This window comes from Chiloscyllium plagiosum, unplaced genomic scaffold (genome assembly GCF_037043375.1).
Source record: "Chiloscyllium plagiosum isolate Xiang-an unplaced genomic scaffold, Cpla_swu_hap1 HiC_scaffold_23, whole genome shotgun sequence".
Lineage (NCBI taxonomy): Eukaryota > Metazoa > Chordata > Chondrichthyes > Orectolobiformes > Hemiscylliidae > Chiloscyllium > Chiloscyllium plagiosum.
In genome coordinates this window covers 58,254,080-58,276,575 of record NW_028270161.1, presented here as the reverse complement: position 1 = coordinate 58,276,575, position 22,496 = coordinate 58,254,080, and the positions used below count along the sequence as shown (strand labels likewise).

The window sequence follows — 22,496 nt, the reverse complement described above, 5'->3', positions numbered from 1 at the left end:
ATATGTGGATAGAAGAACTAAATTCCAGAGGTGAGGTGAGAGTGACAGACCTGGACATCAAGGCTGCATTCGACCTTGAGGTATCAAGGAGCCCGAGCAAAACTGAAATCAATGGGTATCAGAGGGTAAACTCTCTGGTGGTTACAGTCATACCTGACACATAGAAAGATGGCCGTGGTAGTTGGAGGTCAATCATTTCAGCTCCAGGATATCTCTTCAGGTGTTTCTCAGGATAGTGTCCTAGGCCCAAACATCTTCAGCTGCTTCATCAATGACCTTCCCTCCATCAGGTCAGAAGTGGGGATGTTCGCCGATGATTGCACAATGTTAAGCACCATTTGCTACTCCTCAGAAACTGAAACAGTCTGTGTCTAAATGCAACAAGATCTGGACAATATCCAGGCTTGGGCTGAGAAGTGGCAAATAACATCTGCACCACACAAATGCCAGGCCATGACCATCAGCAACAAGAGAAAATCTAACCACTGCCCCAATGGTGTTACCATCACCGAAACCACCACTATCAATATCTGGGAGTTATCCTTGATCAGAAACTTAACTGGATTTACTACATAAACGCAGTGGTGACAAGAGCAGGTCAGAGGTGAGGAATACTGTGACAAGTAACTCATCTCCTGAATCCCCAAAGCCTGCCCACCATCTACAAGGCACAAGTCAGGAGTGTAATGGAATACTCCCTGCTTGCCTGGATGAGTACAGCCCCAACAACACTTAAGACACGATCCAGAACAAAGCAGCTGCTTGACTGGCACTGCATCCACAAGCATCCACTCCCTCCATCACTGATGTTCAATAGTAGCAGTGTGTACTATATACAAGATACACTGCAGAAATTCACCAAAGGTCCTCAGACAGCACCCTCCAAACCCATGTCCACTTTCACCTTGAAGGACAAGGGTAGCACATATTTGGGAACACCACCTTTAAGTTCACCTCCAAGTCACTCACCATCTTGATTCAGAAATATATCACAGTCCTTCACTGTCGCTGGGTGAAAATCCTGGAATTCCCTAAGGACATTGTGGGTCAATTCACAGCAGGTACACTGCAGTGGTTCAAGAAGGCAGTTCACTACCACCTCTCAAGGGCAACTAGGGATGGCTAATAAATGCTGGCCAGCCAGCGATGCCAACATTCCCCTAAAAAATGAATAAATAAAAAAAGAAAAGAATTGGAGCAATTAAGTTACATGCATAAAGGAACCATGATTAACTGGCAGAGCTCTCCTCCCTTTTTTGAATTCTTCAGAATAATAGCAAATACAAACTGAATTAATTGCAGGAAACTTAAAACATTTTCAGATAGACCATGTTCTGATCCAAACAATGATTTTGAGATTCTATTATTGCAGAACACTGACAGTAATATTATAGAATACTGCATCAAATTAGTCAATACAGATCTATAAGAAGACAGTGATACCAATATTATATTAACATAACACAATATTTCTGTTAAATGCATGAACTTACTCATTTAGTAGCGCTTTAAGGTGGAGCTGCAGGCTACGCATCACGGTGTATACATTCGTCAGCTCCCTTGATTGTTGTTTGGTCTTATTTGATGGTTCTAAATTAGATAGGTGCTGTACCTGCCAATATCTGTGGAAGTCATAGCTGTGTTTCAACTCTTCAAGGCAACTTGTAAGGACATGAGGTACATTCTGGGTTACTTCTGCAACGATATGGTGTGCCAAGTGCTCTGCAGTAATATGGGATTTGGATGCAGCCTGGACTGGAGATAATAACAAAGCCAGGCGCCTGAAGAACTCTGAGCTTTGACCTACCCAAAGCTGAAACAGTACCTGTGCAGAATGAGTTATACTTCAGTGAAACATGAAAATATCTACCAAAATCAATAGAGTTATTTAGTGGTCTGTATAATCTGAATAATTTTGCTGAATTCATTCGAGCAACATGACAGGCATAATCATTTTAAAACATGCAGTACCATATTTGCCACTGTAAAGAACAATTACCCTAAAGTGAAGAATTTTATCTATTCTATTTATTCCTGGTACAACTAGGACCTGCACTATGTATTTGAAACTTGTATGCACAATGTAAACAAACATGTAAATTTATCCCATTTCAGACTATTATAATTCACTAACTGCACATATGCAGGATTGTTACTGAATGGATTCATCAGAAATTACACAGTTGCTTCCCATCTTGTATTATATTTGTGAGATGTAACAATGTTTTTTCTTTGTTTTCCTCTTGAGGAAGACAGAAGAGTGAGCACGTGTTGTCTTCTGATTCTCTCTTCCTGTGGATTAACTACTTGACCTTTGCTTAGCTTTTTTCACTGTTGACAGCAGGAAAGCTTGCAGGGACAAACCCAGGTATTGCACCTTCATAGCATGGGCTGCTGTGAACTCCACCATGCTGCACCAATGAGTCCAGGCACTTCCATACAAAGAGATTAAAACTAGTTCAAAGATGTGCAGTTTAGGTACATTGCTCATTGCTAAGATGCCCATAATTTCCAGGGATTTGTAGGTTAGGTGTGGGAAGTGCAGGGTTATGGGTTAAGGTGGGTCTGGGTGGGATGCTCATCAGAGGGTTGGTGTGAACTCAATGGGCTGAATGGCCTGCTTCCACACTGTAAGGATTTTATGTACTGAAGCCAGTAGTTGGCAGCACAGTAAAATAAGCAATTAAACAGTGCAACTAAAAACAGTGCTTTTGGTGTTATGCACTAGACCAAACCCCCTCAAAATATTTTAAATGGCCAGACTCCAACTTTTTCTTAATTTTAAAGGCAAGTGTAAGGATGCAATTTGATTGGTCAGACTACCAGACTTGAAGTAAAACACATTTTATTCTTACGCTTTAGTTAAAATACAAACAAAAGAAAGAAGAATTGCAATAACTTAACCCTACTGGAAAACTTAATAAGTAATAGATTATTTAACTAAACAGCAACTGTTCCAATATAGTAACATTGCATAAACACACCCTTAGCAAAGTCAAATTCAGTAATATAGATTGTCTCAAATGCAATTCTCTAGTCCAGGAGGAAAGAACTTCAAGAGAAAATTGTAGCAGGGAGAAATGTGTAGCAATTCCTAAACCTCAACTGCTACTGAACATTAAACTAAAGTCTGGGTTCTGAGGGAGTTTGATCCCACCTCTTTGGGCTGCCTGTATTGTTCCAACTTGTAAAAACAACCCCATGGCCTCACAAACTGGTTATGTTATTGGCCTGGAACAGATCACTCGACACCTCTGTCTCAACCTCTCTGCATGACAAAATACACTTCTTAAAATCATAGTATTGTCACTGTGGAAAGAAAATACCATTCATAAAAGTCATATCTGTGGTATTAAAGGTGTTTTTACTCTGGAGATAAAATATAGGTTGTTCTTCTATAATGCACATTTTGTTAATGCAAATTGCTAATCCACGATTGACGAATTGGGGACATTGTTTTAAAAGCATATAATAGTTATAACGCAATTCCAGCCCCATTAGTTTAAATGGTCCTGCTATTATGAGATTTTCTTATATCACAGAGTTGCACAAGAACAGGACTACCGTGTAATAGCAGAACTGACTGTAGCTAATTCTCCATTAAGGTTAATCTGCTTGAAGGAACCTTTGATTGGGAGACGTTTCTACTACACATTACCTTCATAGCACACAGAGAGGCCTATCTGGTCTTTTCCGGTGAATGTGCTCCACTTGAGGTACATCCTGTCTGACTTCAACTGATTCATTGCTCCTTCATGTGTTTATCTAAATTCCCATAAAATTCATGTTGCAGTGAACTTAAAAAAACATTAATATGTAAAAGTTTTACTTTGATTAAGTATAACATGTCTTTTCCACCTTAGATTGTAATGCTCCACACACCTTTAAGTCCTTGAGACTGTAACAATCTGTCAGCTCCTGGGCCTCCTCCTCAGACACAAGGTCTTTGTCGAGTCCCATGCCAAGCTCATTTATTGGGATTGCAGAGAGGTAATTAGTCACGTTATCAATTTCAGAGTTCAGAGGATAGGTTTAATAATAATTAAGGCATTATAACAAGTCATTGTCAGCCTGCAAACTGTTCTCTGAGCCATACTCATGTCTTATCAGAGTAAATAAACAAATCAAAGCAACATATTCAGACTTGACCTATTTCGACCAATTTATTACAGCATGTTCTTTGGAACAAAAGTTAAAAATATAATCAATTGAAAAATACTGTATGATTTAGACTACTGGATAATACTATAAAGTGAAATTAGCTAATTACTGAAACTAAACTCTGTTCAAACATGTTTTTTAAAACATACTTGTGTCTTGGTCTAAAATAAAGACAATAGAGTTAAGCCATAATTAGTAAATCTCAATACAAGTTTTTAAACAAAATAGTGATGTGCATATTTTTTAAGGTCATGTATATGGAGTAAAACTTCACTTGTAAAAAGGAAAATACTTGTTTTTATCACCCTTCGATAATCAGTAGTAGGCGAATGAAACTGGAGGAATACGTGGATTTAAGATACTTGATTTCTGAGAGGCTGATTTCCATTGACAGTCTTTTAACATAGAGACAAAGAACAATTTTAGTCTGTAGATGAGGCTCAAAAATTGAAATATAAACACAGAATTCTGGAAAAGCTCAGCAGGTCTTGTAACAACTTGGAGAGAAACAGTATTAATATTTCAGATTGAAGATCTTTCCTCCACAATTTTCTCTTTTAGTTTCAGATTTACAGCATCACTAGTACTTCGTTCTCAAATGAAAAGTTAGGGACAAAATCAGAAATTGCTGGAAAAACTCATCAGGTCTGACAGCAACTGTAAACCTGCAAAGTTAACATTTTGTGTCCAGTGGCCCTTCTTCAGAACTGAAGAAAAACTTAACTTTGCTTTCTCTTCATGGAACATTTTGGAAGGTGTTTTATTTCAATTCTTCCTGCCAAACTGTTAAATTGCCCATTTTGGCAGAAAGCATCGAAAAGAAATGCATTAACTAAATATTGGGAAGCAGCAATGTTCAGAGATGCCAAAGGATTTGGCTGTCCAAATGGATGAATTGGCTATTATGCAGGCACACCAAGTCATTAGGAAAGCTAGTAGAATGTTTTTGTTTATTGCTAGGGGAAAGCCCAACAAGTCCACATTGACCTTCCGAAGAGGAACCAATCCAGACCCATTCCCCTACCTATTACTCTACATTTATCCCTGACTAATGCACCTAACCTACACATCCACTATGGGCAATTTAGCATGGCCAATTCACCTGACCTGCATATCTTTGGATTGTGGGAGAAAATCTGAGCATCCGGAGGACACGGGGAGAATGTGAAAATGCCACACAGTCGCCCGAGGCTGGAATCAAACCCAGGTCCCTGGCACTGTGAGGCAGCAGTGCTAACCACTGGGCCACTGTGTCACCCTGTGAATTTTAGGGTGTTTATGCTTCAGTTATATAGTATACTGGTGAGACCTTATCTGGAGTAATTTGTACAGTACTGGTCACTTTTTTTTTATATGAAAAAGCAGTTCAGAGAAGGTTTACCAGACTAACAACTAGGAATGGGTGGGTTGTCTGAAGTGGGAAAAATTGGATAGGTTAGACTTGTATCACTGAAGTTAAAAAGAATAAGGGACTTGATTGAAGTATACACGAACCTGGGGTGATGATAGAGTCCAGGTGAAGCGGCCATTTCACTGTCTGGGAGAATTTCGAACTAGAGGTTACTGTTTTAAAAGTAGGGCACATTTATCGTGTACATCAATCACTATGATGTAGTGCAAAGAACCATCTAACAGCTGTGACGATGCTACTCCTAACAAAGTAATGTTGTCCTTGTTTTTCTTCAAAAAGGGTAGTAAAAAGCAGAGGTTCTAATTTGTCTGGGATTAGGCCACTTTGATATGGCAAACAGATACTGCCTTAGGCAGCTCTCAACGAAAAGGGCTTTTAGGCTTATTAAAATAAAAACACTTGTACAATGCAAGGGGAGTGGCCAGTTCTCCCAGTTCAGGAATTTTTCTAGTTTGGTTTAGTTTTTTAAGCTGCAAAGCCGGAGAAGCTGCTGGGGAAAAAAAAAAGAGGTCCCATGCTTCAGCCAATGATCCCTGGCTGGTTCTCTCTGACATCTCTCGCCTGTAAAAACCGGTTTTGGAGTTTACCTTTTTGCCAAGGAGTGTGTTTATGGGATGTTGCAGGAAATTGGAACAAGTCTTTGTTAAGTTACGTGAGATATCATGTTGGTCGCGTTTTCAAAGCACTGTCATTCTAAATTCTGTTTTCTTTTGTTTGTTTTCTTTGGTGATATGTAAATAATTCTGTTTTATTTGAGACCAAGTGGGTTGACCAGCTGCATCACTCCTGGGATATCCACCTTACATCTGCTTGAAACAACTAGAAAAGTTAGGGTCTGGGCTATGCTCTTAAAATGTTTTGAGGGGGTCTGGCTTGGTCCATAACATATCACAGAAGCAATGGAATGAAATGACACTGCTGGACTAATTCAGGGAAGATGCCCACTCCACAGGGTGGGAGGTGTGGCAACCCAATACCCAGGACTCAAACTTCCACCCTGCTTCCCGGAGCCCTTGTTAGCAATGTATCCTATAACAATGATATCACTGCTCATGGAACTCTGGGTCACTGGTACATTCTGTGGCTTAACCTGTCACAACTAGATTCGTAAGTTCCTCAGATATAGGAGCAGAATTAGACTATTTGACCCATCAAGTCTGCTCACCCATTCGATCATGGCTGATATGCTCCTTTCCCCCTTTTTCCTGTCTTCTCTCCATATCCCTTCAACCCATTGACAATTAAAAATTTGTCTAACTCCTCCTTAAATTTACTTAATGCTCTAACATCCATCGCACTTTGGGGTAGCAAATTCGACAGATTCACAACTGTTTGGGTGAAGTAATTTCTCCTCAACGCTGTTTTGTCCTAGAATGTCCCACAAGAAGCAGCATCCACTCCAAATCTATTTTATCCATACCTTTTATCATCTTGAATACCTCAATCTGATCTCTCCTCATTCAAGTAAATTCCAGACAGTACACGCCTAAACTGTTCAATTTCTCTGCACATCACAAACTCCTCATCTCTGGAATCAATCCAGTGAAACTCTTCTGAACTGTCTCCAATGCCACAACATCTTTCCTCAAATAAGTAGACCAAAACTGTGCACAATACTCCATGAGTGGTCTCACCAATACCTTGTATTGTTGCAACAATACTTCCCTTTATATTCTATTCCTTTAGCTATAAAGGCCAACATTCCATTTGCTTTCTTTATTATCTGCATTACCTACATGCTAGTTTGCTGTGACTCTTGAACAAGTACACCCAGATCCCTCTGCACTGCAGCATCCAAATCTCGCCCCATTAAGATAACAGGTCACCTTCTCATTTTCTTCGACCCAAATGTGTGACCTTGCACTTATCCATGTTAAACTCCATCTGCCACACTTTGGCCCCATCTCCTAACTTATCTGTATCCATTTATAAGGTTCTTATTTCCTCACTGCAATTTACCGTCCTGTGTATTTTTATGTCATGCGCAAATTTGGCTATGCAGCCTTCTGTCCCTGTATCCAAGTCATTAATTTAGACTCAAAACAGCTGGGGTCCAAGGATCGAACCCGGTGACACCCCATTAGTCAGATCTTGCCGTCCAGAAATAAACCCATTTATCCCGACTCTCTGTCTTCTGTCCATCAGCTAGTCATCTATCCAGGCTAATAAATTATTCCTAATCCCATAAAATCCAACCTTGTGAATTAACCTTTTGGGCGACACCTTATCAAACGCCTTCTGGAAGTCCAGCTAAATTACATCTAGAGCATCTCCATTATCCACCTTGCTTGTTACATCTTCAAAGAACTCTAGCAGATTAGTCAAATATGATTTGCCCTTCACAAAAGCACACTGACTCTGATGGATAGCGCTTTGACTTTCCAAATGTGCTGATACTGCTTCCTTGATAATTGATTCAAACACTTTCTCAACATTAAAAATCACACAGCACCAGGTTATAGTCCAACAGGTTTAATTGGAAGCACACTAGCTTTCGGAGCGACGCTCCTTCATCAGGTGATAGTAGAGGGCTCGATCGTAACACAGAATTTATAGCAAAAATTTGCAGTGTGATGTAACTGAAATTATACATTGAAAAATAGATGAAAGGCTTAACAGACAATCAGTTACAATACAGTGATAGTTTCACTTCTTTCATGTGTAATTCACAAAACCTTTTTTTTTTAAGTTGCATTCCAGAAATAAACCCATTTATCCCGACTCTCTGTCTTCTGTCCATCAGCTAGTCATCTATCCAGGCTAATAAATTATTCCTAATCCCATAAGATCCAACCTTGTGAATTAACCTTTTGGGCGACACCTTATCAAACGCCTTCTGGAAGTCCAGCTAAATTACATCTAGAGCATCTCCATTATCCACCTTGCTTGTTACATCTTCAAAGAACTCTAGCAGATTAGTCAAATATGATTTGCCCTTCACAAAAGCACACTGACTCTGATGGATAGCGCTTTGACGGGTTAGCTGTTAACAATGGTGATAGCTAGAAAATATGTTGAAGGTGTTAGCCCCCTGTGTTCTCTGTCTATGACCTGATGTTTAGATTGATTCTAATCTAAAAAGTGAGATAACAGAGTTTTACATAAATTCATGCAGTTTTTGAGCTCAGAGTTCTACATGAATGTATGCAGTTTTTGAGCAAAGTGCAATGTAACTCTGCAAGTACAAATTCACCCCACAAAATATATGTGTGCATGTGGGTCTTTGTCTGTCTGTGTATGTGTCTGTCTGGGGTGGGGGTTGGGAGTGTGAGAAAGTGTCTGTGTGCGCGTCTGTGTGTACCTGTGTCCTGTGTATGTGAGTGTGTGTGTGTGTGTGTGTGTAGGAATATCTGTGTGTGCGTGTAGTGCAATGGTGATCACTTGTAATGTGACATGTACCCAAGGTCCCAGTTGAGGCCCTCCCTATGGGTACTGAACTTAGCTATCAGCCTCTGCTCGACCATTTTCCTCTGCTGCCTGTCCTGAAGTTCACCTTGGAGGATGGTCACCCGAAGGTCCGAGGCTGAATGTCCTGGACACTCCCACACATGCACCCCCTCACAGACTTAAGACACTCTGCATTCACTACACACACACACACACACACTTTCTCACACTCACAACCCCCACCCCAGACAGACACCCACACAGGCAGACAAAGACCCACATGCACACACATATTTTGTGGGGTGAATTTGTACTTGCAGAGTTACATTGCACTTTGCTCAAAACTGCATACATTCATGTAAAACTCTGTTATCTCACTTTTTAGATTAGAATCAATCTAAACATCAGGTCATAGACAGAGAACACGGGGGCTAACACCTTCAACATATTGTCTAGCTATCACCATTGTTAACAGCTAACTCGAGAACGCAACTTTAAAAAAGAGGTTTTGTGATTTACACATGAAAGAAGTGAAACTATCACTGTATTCTAACAGATGAAAGGCTTAACAGACAATCAATTTTTCAATGTATAATTTCAGTTACATCACGCTGCAAATTTTTGCTATAAATTCTGTGTTACGATCGAGCCCTCCACTATCACCTGATGAAGGAGCGTCACTCCGAAAGCTAGTCTGCTTCCAATTAAACCTGTTGGACTATAACCTGGTGTTGTGTGATTTTAACTTTGTACACCCCAGTCCAACACCGGCATCTCCAAATAGTTTAACAACTGTTGTTGAGAAATGAACTGGTCTGTAATTTCCCACATTTTTGCCTCGCTCTCTTTCTGATTAAAGGGTGTTAGTGTAGCCACTTCCGTTGCCACTTCCTTTAATACCCTAGGATGTAGGCTATTAGGCTCAGTGGACTTGTTAGTCCTCAATCTTAATAGCTTGCTTGTACCTTTTTCCTATTGTTCTAGGTTCTACCTTGTCTATTGCCTCTAACTTGCCTGTTCCAATGATACTATTGTCCTCCCCCATGGAAACTGAGACAAAATATTGATTCAGCATCTCTGCCATCTCCGTGTTCTCCACTATTAACTCTCTGGTTTCATCTTCCAAGGGACCAACATTCACATTAGCGACTCTTTTCCCTTTTATATACCCTTAGAAGCTTTTGCTATCATTTTTCTATTTTGTGCTAGTTTTCTTTCATAATTTACCTTAGCTCTACGTATTAATTTTTTAGTATCCCTTTGATTATGTTTGCAAGTTTCTAAATCTTCCAGCCTGCCACTGACCTTTGCAATAGGGCACACGTTAGTTTTGGCCTTTATATTGTCCTTGACCTCCCTGTTTAGCCATGAATTTTTTTACCCCCATTACCATCGTTCTTTCTCACTGGGATATGTCGGAGTTGTGAGGAATTGAATAGCACCTGAAATATCTGCTACTGCTTATCTGCTGTCTTACAATTTATCCTTCCAGTCCAATCTACTCGAGCTAAATCTGTCCTCATGGCTATATAGTCACATGACTGACTGCATCTTCACAAAATTGGCTTAATGGCAGGAGACAGAGTGATGGTGGAGGGTTCTTTTTTGGACTGGAGGCCTGTTACCTGTGGATTTCCACAGGAATCAGTGCTGAGTCCACTTTTGTTTGTCATTTTATATAAATGATTTAGATGTGAATATAGAAAGCATGTTTGGTAAGTTTGCAGAAGACAACAAGTTTACTGGTACAGTGAACAGCGAAGAAGCCTGCGCTGATCATCATGCCCTAACTACAAGAAAAAACAAATCTGCGGTCTGTATCCCTCCATATTCATGTAACCATCCAGATGCCTCTTAAATGTCGCCAATGTGCCTGCTTCCACCACCTCTTCTGGTAGTGCATTCCAGGCTCCTACCACTCTCTGCATGAAAATCTTCCCTTGTACATCCCCCTTAAGTTTTATCCTTCTCACCTTGAACATGAGGCCCCCGTGTAATTGAAATTTCAACAGTGGGAAAAAGCCTCAGACTATCCACCATTTTGCCTCTCATAATTTTGTTGCCGCTGTCTTTCCAATGAAAACAAACATGCTTCTGGGAGAACAAAAAGATGTTAATCAATTGGGTCAATGGGCTGAGGAGTGATAAATGGAGTTTAATTTGATTAAATGCGACAAACAAAGGCAAAACTTATACAATTAAAAGTAAGGCCTTATGTAATGTTGCAGAACAGAAAGACTTAGGGGTTCAGGTATAAAATTCTTTGAAGTTTGCTTCACATGTCAGGTAGTTAAGAAAGCATTTAACATGCTTGCCTTCATTGCTCAGAGTTAGGAGTTGGGACATTATGTTGAGGTTGTACAGGATCTTGGTAGGCCTCTCCTGGAATAGTGTCCAGTTCTGGTCATCCTGTTACAGGAAGGATATTATTAAGTTACAGAGGGTTCAGAAGAGATTTACCAGGACGCTTCGGAATAAGGTGGGTGAACTTGCAGCATGGGTTGGGACCTGAGACTTCGATGTTGTGGCCATTTCGGAGACATGGATAGAGCAGGGACAGGAATAGTTGTTGCAGGTTCTGGGATTTAGATGCTCAGTAAGAACAAAGAAGATGGTAAAAGAGGGGGAGGCCTGGCATTGCTAATCAAGGACAGTATTACCGTGGCAAAAAGGATGTTCGAGGACTCACGGGCTGAAGTTAGAAACAGGAAAGGAGAGGTCACCCTGTTAGGAGTTATCTATCGGCTTCCATATAGTTCCAGAGATATAGAGGAAAGGATAGCAAAGATGATTCTGGATAGGAGCGAAAGTGACAAGTTAGTTGTTATGAGGGATTTTAATTTTCCAAATATTGACTGGAAATACTATAGTTCGTGGACTTTAGATGGGTCAGGTTTTGTCGAATGAGTGCAGGATGGTTTTCTGACAGTATGTAGACTGGCCAACAAGGGGCGAGGCCACATTGGATTTGGTACTGGCTAATGAACCCAGCAGGGTGCTAGATTTGGAGGTAGGTGAGCACTTTGGTGATATGACCACAATTCGGTTATGTTTACTTTAACGATGGTAAGGGATAGGTATATACTGAAGGGCAAGATTTATTACTGAGGGAAAGGCAATTATGATGTGATTAGGCAAGATTGAGGATGCATAGGATGGGGAAGGAAACTGCAACGCCTAGGCACAATTGAAATGTGGAGCTTATTCAAGGAACTGCTACTGCGTGTCCTTGATAAGTATGTACCTGTCAGGCAGGGAGGAAGTAGTCGAGCGAGGGAGCCGTGGTTTACTAAAGAAGTTCTGTGGTGCCACTGTTTAAGAAGGGTAATAGGGACAAGCAGGGAATTATAGACCAGTGAGCCTGACGTCGGTAGTGGGCAAGTTGTTGGAGGGAATCCTGAGGGACAGGATGTACATGTATTTGGAAAGGCAAGGACTGATTAGGGATAGTCAACATGGCTTTGTGTGTTTTTTGAGTTTTTTGAGGAAATAACAAAGAGGACTGATGAGGGCAGAGCGGTAGATGTGATCTATACAGACTTCAGTCAGGCATTCGACAAGATTCCCCATGGGAGACTGATTAGCAAGTTTAGATCTCACAGAATACAGGGAGTATTAGCTATCTGGATACAGAACTGGCTCAAAAGTAGAAGACAGAGGGTGGTGGTAGAGGGTTAGTTTTCAGACTGGAGGCCTTTGCCACAAGGATCGGTGCTGGGTCCTCTACTTTTTGTCATTTATACAAATGATTTGGATGCGAGCATAAGAGGTTTAGTTATTAGGTTTGCAGATGACACCAAAATTGGAGGTGTAATGGACAGCAAAGAGGGTTATCTCAGATTACAACAGGATCTTGACCAGATGGACCAATGGGCCGAGAAGTGGAAGATGGAGTTTAATTCAGATAAATGCGAGCTGCTGCATTTTGGGAACTTATACACTTAATGGTAAGGTCCTAGGAGTGTTGCTGAACAAAGAGACCTTGGAGTGCAGGTGCATAGCTCCTGGAAAGTGGAGTCACAGGTAGATAGGATAGTGAAGGCGGCGTTTGGTATGCTTTCTTTTATTGGTCAGAGTATTGAGTATATGAGATGGGAGGTCATGTTGCGGCTGTACAGGACATTGGTTAGGCCACTGTTGGAATATTGCGTGCAACTCTGGTCCCCTTCCAATCGGAAAGATGTTGTGAAACTTGAAAGGGTTCAGAAAAGATTTACAAGGATGTTGCCAGGGTTGGAGGATTTGAGCTATAGGGAGAGGCTGAACAGGCTAAGGCTGTTTTCCCTGGAGTGTTGTAGGCTGAGGGGTGACCTTACAGAGGTTTACAAAATTATGAGGGGTATGGATAGGGTAAATAGGCAAAATCCCCTGGTGTCGGGGAGTCCAGAACTAGAGGGTATAGGTTTAGGGTGAGAGGGGAAACATCTAAAAGAGACCTATGGGGCAACTGTTTCACACAGAGGGTGGTACTTGTATGGAATGAGCTTCCAGAGAAAGTGGTGGTGGCTGGTACAATTGCAACATTTAAGAGGCATTTGGATAGTTATATGAATAGGTTTGGAGGAATATGGGCCGGGTGCTGGCAGGTGGGACTAGATTGGGTTGGGATATCTGGTCGGCATGGATGGGTTGGACCGAAGGGTCTGTTGTTTCCATGCTGTACATCTCTATGACTCCATGTTGAATCTCTTGTCAAGAGGAAGAAGCAATGAGCAAAACTAACATCATTTACAAAATACTATGCAAGGACTGTAACAAACACTACATTGGACAAACAGGCAGAACACTAGCTACCAGGATACATGAACACCAATGAGCCACAAAAAGACATGTTCCTCTCTCACTAGTAGCCTCACATATGGATGAGGAAGGACATCACTTCGACTGGGACAATACATCCATCCTAGGACAAGCCAAACAAAGACATGCACGAGAATTCCTGGAAGCATGGCATTCCAACCAGAACTCTGTCAACAAATACATCCAGTTAGACCCCACCTACCACCCCCTGAGAAAAGGAACAGGGCTGACCTCACCACAGGAAATAACATCACCACAGGAAATGATATCACCAACCCAAAGAAACCCAAACATATAAATAGAAAGCAGGAATTTTCAGCAGTACCTCACTTGAGGTCCACTGAAGACGTTGCCTGGTAAGGTAACAAAACGTCTGGAAATGAACCTTTCAGCTCAGTGAGCAAACTTACATCCAAAACCTCAAACTGAGCTACAAATCTTCTCAAAACTCGCTAGGAAGAAGAAGGCTTATGTTAGGATGAGATGTGAAGGCTCAGTTCAGGTGCTTGAGAGTTACAAGTTAACCAGGAAAGATCTAAAGAGAGAGCTAAGAAGAGCCAGGAGGGGACATGAGAAATTGTTGGCAGATAGGATCAAGGAAAACCCTAAAGCTTTCTATAGGTATATCAGGAATAAAAGAATGACTAGAGAAAGATTAGGGTCATTCAAGACTAGTAGTGGAAAGTTGTGCATGGAGTCAGAGGAGATGGGGAAGCGGTAAATGAATATTTTTCCTCAGTATTCACAGTGGAAAAAAAACAAATGTTGTCAAGGAGAATACTGAGAGACAGGCTACTAGACTAGATAGGATTGAGGTTCAGAAGGAGGAGGTGTTAGCAATTCTGGATAGTGTGAAAACAGATCAGTTGGATGGAATTTATCCTAGAATTCTCTGGGAAGCCAGGGAGCTCATTGCAGAGCCTTTGGCTTTGTTCTTTATGTACTCACTGTCAACAGGAATAGTGCAATAATACTGGGGGACAGCAAATATTGCCCCCTTTTCAAGAGGGGGAGTAGAGACAACCCTGGTAATTATAGACCAGTGAGGCTTATTTCAGTTGTGGGTGAGGTATTGGAAAAGGTTATAAGAGATTGGATTCATAATGATCTAGAAAGGAATAAGTTGATTAGGGATAGTCAACACGGTTTTGTAAAGGGTAGGTAGTGCTTCACTAACCTTATGGAGTCCTGTGAGATTGTGACTAAATGGGTAGATGAGGGTAATGTGGTTGATGTGGTGCATATGGATTTCAGTAAGGCTTTGAGAAGGTTCCCCGTGGTAGGCTATTGCACAAAATACGAGACATGGGACGGAGGGTGATTCAGCGGTTTGGATCAGAAATTGGCTATCCGAAAGAAGACATAGGGTGGTGGTTGATGGGAAATGTTCATCCTGGAGTTTAGTTACTTGTGGTGTACCGCAAGGATCTGTTTTGGGCCACTGCTGTTTTTCATTTTTATAAATGACCTAGATGAGGGCGTAGAAGGATGGGTTAGTAAATTTGGGGATGACACTAAGGTCGGTGGAGTTACGCACAGTGCTGAAGGATGTTGCAGTTTACAGCGGGACATAGTTAAGCTGCAGAGCTGGGCTGAGAGGTGGCAAATGGAGTTTAATGTGAAAAAGTGTCAGGTGATTCACTTTGGAAGAAGTAACAGGAATAAAGTGTACTGGGCTAATGGTAAGATTCTTGGTAGTGTAGAAGAGCAGAGAGATCTGTGTCCATATACAAAGATCCCTGAAAGCCACCCAGTGATAGGGCTGTTAAGAAGGCATATGGTGTGTTACCTTTTATTTTTAGAGGGATTGAGTTTCAGAGCCATGAGGTCATGCTGCAGCTGTACAAAACATTGGTGCGGCCGCACTTGGAGTATTGCGTAGTTCTGGTTACCGCATTATAGCAAGGATGGGAAGCTTTGGAAAGGGTTCAGGGGAGATTTACTAGAATGTTGCCTGATATGAAGGGAAGGTTTTATGAGGAGAGGCTGAGGGACTTGAGGCAGTTTTCGTTAGAGAGAAGGTTGAGAGGTGACTTAATTGAGACATAAGATAATCAGAGAGTTAGATAGAGTGGACCATGAGAGCCTTTTTCCACAGATGGTGATGGCTAGGTTGAGGGGACACTGCTTTAAATTGATGGGTGATAGGTATAGGACAGATGTCAGAAATAGTTTCTTTACTCAGAGAGTAGTAGGAGAGTGAAATGCACTTTCTGCAACAGTGATAGACTCCCCAACCTTGAGGGCATTTAAGTGGTCATTGATTCTTGCCTCAGGCGACTGACTGTGTGGAGTTTGCATATTCTCCACGTGTCTGCGTGGGTTTCCTCCGGGTGCTCCGGTTTCCTCCCACAGTCCAAAAAAAATGTGCAGGTCAGGTGAATTGGCCACGCTAAATTGCCCGTAGTGTTAGGTAAGGGGTAAATGTAGGGGTATTGGTGGGTTGCGCTTCGGCGGGTCGGTGTGGACTTGTTGGGCCGAAGGGCCTGTTTCCACACTGTAAGTAATCTAATCTAATCTAATCTACACAATATGGATGAAAATGGAATAATGTAGGATAGATGGGCTTCAGATTGGTTCCACAGGTCGGTGCAACATAGAGGGCCGAAGGGCCTGTACTGCGCTGTAATGTTCTATGTTGCCAGGAATGGATGGTTTGAGTTATAAGGAGAGGTTGGTTAGGATAGGACATTTTCTCTGGAGTGTAGGAGGTTGAGAGGTGCCATTATAGAGGTTTATAAAATAAAGGCATACAGATAAGGTGAATGGCAAGTATCTTTTCCCTAGGGTGGGGGATTTCAAGACTAACAACATATTTTTAAGGAGAGAGGAGTAAGTTGTTTTTTGACACAGCCTGTTGCTCTCAAGGTATGATTCTCACTTTGGGCTTTTCATGGTGCAGAAATATGAGAAGTCCTGAGTTCAATCCTGGGCGAGCCCTTGTTTCTCATTTTCACTTATGGCGGCATGGTGGCTCAGTGGTTAGCACTTGCTGCCTCATAGCGCCAGGGAACCGGCGCATTAGTCAGAGGGAAATGGGTCTGGGTGGGTTATTCTTCGGAGGGTTGGTGTGGACTTGTTCGGCCAAATGGCCTGTTTCCACGCTGTAGGGAATCTAATCTAAAAATTTCATTGCAATTCTTCCTACTAAATTTGTTTCCCTACAATCTTTAAGGTCACCACTGCAACTCTTGGTGCTCACAATCTTAATTGTTGTTCTGAATAACATAGTTATGGTGTCAAAATCCTGCTGTTGCCAACTTCACTCCATTGTGAGAATTGATTTTGAAGTCTGATAACAAGAATTGGATTGGAATTTACCACGTGTTTCACATAAGATATTATGAGAATGGGTTTGAGAATCTGTCACAGCCTGTGGCTAATAGTTAAAGGACTGCAGTGGTTCAAAGAGAGGGTCCTCCTTTTATCCCATCATCATTAAGGTAACCAGGATGGTCAGTAAATGTGGAATCTACATCCCCAATAGACAATAATTGAAAAATACATTGCATGCAATGAATCTGATTGATCAAGATACTACCTTGTCACTGGGTCAAAATCCTGGAATTCCCTCCCTAATAGGTCAACCCACAAAGGTGGACTGCAGCAGCTCAAGAAGGAGGCTCACCATCACCTTCTCAAGGGCAGCCTAGAGATGGGTAATAAATGTTTGCCAGTCAGCAATGCCCACACCCAAAAAAATGAAGAAATAATATCAAAGATACAGATGTCGTCAGTTTTCTCAGGGTTAGATTATAAAGGAGAGGATGACCGAAAATAAACTTGCATTTTCCAAAGCATGGATGGTCAAGGGTGATTTGATAAAGGCATTTTGGATTTGAAGATAAATAATAGATTAAATAGAGAATTATATTGGTAGGGAATCTAGCACAAAGGGATTAAAAATTAAAAATGAGGATCAGGTGATTCAAAAGAGCAGTTACAAAACATTTCTTCCCCCAAAAAACAATAACTGCTGTTAAGAATCTTAAGTCTGAGATTGATAGATTTTTCCTAGATGATTGTATAACCAGACATGGAGCCAAGGCAGATGGATGCAGTTAAGGCACAGTTCAAACTCAAGGGGCTAATGACACAATCTTGTAACTGTGCTTTAAATTTATCAACCCAAATTGGAAACAGAGTTACTTGGTGACTTAGTTGTGAGGACATTCATAACAAAAAGGATATGACTTCAGCATCTGGCAGGTAGCCACTCGAGAAGCTCGATAGGCGGATCTCACTGATCTGTACACTGCCCTCCGAAGGCCAATTAGCTGCTGACCTTGCTGTTGCCTGGAGTTCCCCAGCTTACTGGCAGGACATGCAGCAGTCACTCTGGAAAACAAACAGTTAGCTCTAAATACTGCACAGTTCTCTCTGCAAAGCTGGTTATGATTAAAATTCTGCTTGGAATCATTTCATGAGTTTACGATGAATCAATAATTGCAGGAAAACAAAACGCATCAAACTCCATATGTAATTCATCATAGAAACTCATTATCAAAGTTTTTGAAAAATTTTGAATACATAAGGATTAGGCTTTGTAGCTTTGCATGCGCATTTGCATCGTATGATTTAAACCTGGAAGTACTGAAAAATGATTGAATTCTAAACAGAGCTAAGATTATCCAATCAGTGAAGGTACATGAAAAAAGTAAATGTTTTCGTTGTTATTCAAGCTAGGCAAAACATGAAGTCAAATATTACATAAAATGGTGAGGAAAGATGCCTTAATCATTTTAGTATAATGCTTCAAATAAAGTGTTCCCTTTTTTCTATTGATTTAATCATACAATTTCATAGTGATAACTTCACACAATTTCCCCAAGCTTGTAGGCTGTCTCACTCAGTTATACAAAGACATTGGATTGCTCGACCAGCTACTACAGGATACTACTTCAGCTTGTGGCAAGAACCCACCCAAGATGCTTAACTTGCAATATTCAGAGATCTGTGTCTGTGTAATGTTTTATCTTAATCATTTGCTGCCATTATAATCTTCTTTTCCTCTTGGCATTTCTCCAGACCTCTCAATATATGCAGGCTTATTAATCAATAAAAAAATCTTTTATATAGTGATATTTTTCTATACCTACTTGCTGTGTATACTACCTTTGCTGCCCCATAATTACAACATTTTGAACTAACAAAATTTCACCACTTTCAATAGTTTGAGGAACTTCAACAGACCAAAATGTTAAATAAAATAACTTTAGCTGCAGTCGGTAATGAAATAAAAAGCAATGTTTGTATAAAATGACTCACAACATGAATCCTCTTGAAATGACTTCTGTCTCTTGAATTTGTCGAATTGATTTTCTGACAAGATTGGTGAAAGTGTGGCTATTCATCACTATATCTTCCAGACTGCTGTTGCATTTTCTCATGGATCGCTGGAGCTTGGCTGTTCTCCATAAGCTGAAGCTTCTGAAAACCATATAAAGACTGAGGCCACACAGACCCATTCCTACAAGGCCCCAAGGGAAAGTATCACAGTGGTTTGAGGTCACAACTAAGGCACTAGCAAGGATAGCCAATGCTGAAATATCCCTAATACGCAAGAAGAGACACAAATTTAGTACTCTGGAAGTTTCCTCAAATATTTCTGGAAAATAAAACAATAAAATTGAACAGAGTAGTAGTAAATTCACAGGAATATTAATTCAGAGCCCCAGACTAATGCTCTGGGGACACAGACTTGAGTCCCACCAAGGCAGATGGTGGGACATGAATTCAATAAAATAAAGCTGGGATAAAAAGCTGGTCTAAATGGAGCCCATGCAACAACTGTTGATTATTATTAAAACCCACCTGGATATCTAATGACCTTTCGGAAAGGAAATCTGCCGTGCTTCCTTTGTCTGGCCAATATATGACTCCAGACCTACAGCAATGTGATTGACTCTAAATGCCCTCTTGGACGATTAGGGCTCAGTAATAAATGATGCCCACGTCCCATGAATGAATTTTGTGGTTCAAGAGGACAGATCACTATCACCTTCTGAAGTGCAGTTTGGGCTTCCAATTCCAATTAGTTGCAATATGGAATTCACGGCCAAATGAAGTTGAAGGAGTTGATGTTGGTGCGTTTATGGGAAGTTTTGTTGCAGTCATGATGGACTGAGAATAGAGAAGACACAGGGTCAGGATAAGACAAGGTAATTGGAGGATACTTGGATGTAGCAATAAACATCAGCAGACCATTGGACTGAATGGTCTATTTCTGTCATGTAGAAATTGTGTAGCACTGGGGAATTAACTTACTTCATGGCCTAGAATGAAGCCATGCAGGCCAGTTGATCCAAGTACAATTTCTGTCCTATAGCAAATTAGCTGATCAGATATAGGGCAATGATTGGCCTTAAATATTCCTAAATAACAAAGGAGAAAAAATAACAGACTAGTTTATTAGTTCTGACAGCTATTGACTGGAAACTGCAAATGTCAGGACATGGGGTAAGAACAGGATCAGGTTTAGTTGCTGCATTTTCGAAGCTTGCATAATCTCCCAAATATAACCATCTAAGTTTGAAAATAAAGAATGGCCATTAGTTTGAAGCACAGAGAGTTCATAGAGTCATAGAGATGTACAACATGGAAACAGACTCTTCAGTCCAACCCATCCAGGCCGACCAGATATCCCAACGAGTTGCTGAGTTTATTCCACAAGAGTCAACGCAATCAGAATGGCAGAAAAAGGGCCAGGGAATAAATAGAAATTCAAAATGGTACATCTCAAGTCTGATATAAAACAGAAACAACAGTTTCTTCTCAGTCTGTGATAATGGAACACCATTTAGAGCTGGCCTGGGAGGGAGAGACTATTCAGAAAAGGGTGAAAGGGAAACAAACACCATTCAGATTTGCAGGGTGCCACAGTACCTCATGGTGATCCCCAATGGGTGCCTGGCTATGGCTGCAGGGATGCCTGTCTGGGCATTAAGATGGGAAACTGATTTGCAGAGGAAAGTTTAGTAAACTGAAAGATAAACCCAGAATCATTGCAGGCCTGGAGAGGGGATACAGGTAGAGTCAAGCAGAGCAGGATAAAATGCAAGGTGAGTAAATCTACTTCAATAAACAGCACCACAGGAACTTTCACATGAATCACTGAAACAGTTGATCATTACATCAGGTTAATATTTGATCTAAAGGATTGGAAGGAGAATTAAATCACCCATAACTCTCAGTCTAAGTGATGGTTCAGCTTCGTAGCCTCTGGAAGTTTGAGAAAATGTGCTGGCATTTAAACATTTATTTTTAATCTAAGCTTTTCAGTTACTGACTAAAATGATATAGTTTTCTCTTCAACAGGCATGCCCACAAACAGCACTGTGGCATTAATGAAAAAACAAATATTTAAAACTAGATGGGAATACAAGGGCCACCTCAATATGGCATTATCTCTTGCAAAAACAGGAAAAACCTGAGGAAGACCTGAGCAAATGAGCTTACACAATTTAGCTGCTAGATGGATCAAATGTGACAGCTCCCACAAATTGAGCCATGCTGGGACACCCATAGATCTTTCTATAGCCTACAACACCACCAATGCTTGGAAGCAAAGACCGAATTCAGTGTGTCTTGATGAAAATGAGATGGCAATAGCCTATAAATCCGGCAGGGGCTTATTTCTGCAGAGAGTGACTAACAGCTTAGGGATGGTACTCCCTCTGACTTAGGGTCCCATAGACTTAAGGAGTGATGAACACCAACAGAGGGCAGTTGTTCCAAATGGCCTGTTTCTGTTACGTAGTTTCTTTGTAACACAGCCTTGGAAACAGTCCATCATAAGGTGAAAAATCAGGAGGAAAAGGAGCTGGAATTTAACCCAAAAGCTCCAAATGGCTGAATGTGTGATACTCTAATTAAGGTCTGCCCCAAAAAGGACATGCTGCTTGTCATTGTGAAAGCTGTTCCTCTATAGATAACTGATACTGAAATTGTTTTATTTGAAACAAAAGACTATTAGAAAGTGTAAGAAAAGTATTATAGGAAACATACCAAATATTAGGAGTTCGCCATAACCACTTGGATGGGAGATAGCCATTTTCGTGTTGTTGGGCTTGTGTTGATTGCAGGATACTGGGGTCAAGTAGGTCAATCAGCTCCACATCCTCCTGCAGAAGCACTTCCTGTTTCAGGATGGTGCACAGAGTGCACAGTCGAAATCCAATATCCTTGTTAAGAGGCGAGGAAATAATGGGCGACTATTTTTGTAAATTACATACTGGATGTGAAACACATAGAAACAGTATGTTTGCAGGTAGTTTTAAGAAAATCAACATCCATTTTAAATAGATGTTTATTCAGTAAACAATAATTTGTTGTCATTAGTCATTTCTATGGAAGTAACACTACAAACTATCTTAATAGCAGGCTCACTGACTTCTGGAAAAGAAATGCATAGAAAATAAAGTACATCTCATGAGTATAAAGAAGTACTTAAGGGTTCAATTAAGATCATAAACAAGGAGTAGAACTAAAAGACTTTTAAAATGTAATTTAAATTTCACGGCTGTATATATTGGGAACACACTGAAAACTATCCTCTCTCTTGCATACCATCACTCCTGACATTACCACACACTACATTTATATAATGCCTTTAACACAGTAAAGCTAGCGTTTTGTTCAAAAGCAATATTGAACAACATGAAACAATTTTGTTGGCCATTTGCAGACAGATGCTGGAACAGTGGGAAGGGACTGGTATAGGACAAGATGCATCTTT

General features: G+C 40.8%; 1 protein-coding gene across 1 annotated transcript in view; it reads right to left on the bottom strand.

Moving 5' to 3' along the window:
* Positions 1-22,496, bottom strand: part of vezt (vezatin, adherens junctions transmembrane protein) — a 105,812-nt gene that overhangs the window by 29,509 nt on the left and 53,807 nt on the right. The window contains exons 4-8 of the mRNA XM_087999721.1: positions 21,767-21,942; positions 19,028-19,312; positions 17,952-18,097; positions 3,883-4,031; positions 1,494-1,825 (exon numbers count right to left, since the gene is read on the bottom strand). Of these exons, the coding sequence (XP_087855847.1) occupies positions 1,494-1,825; positions 3,883-4,031; positions 17,952-18,097; positions 19,028-19,312; positions 21,767-21,942 (1,088 nt within the window). The remainder of the gene's footprint in view (positions 1-1,493; positions 1,826-3,882; positions 4,032-17,951; positions 18,098-19,027; positions 19,313-21,766; positions 21,943-22,496) is intronic.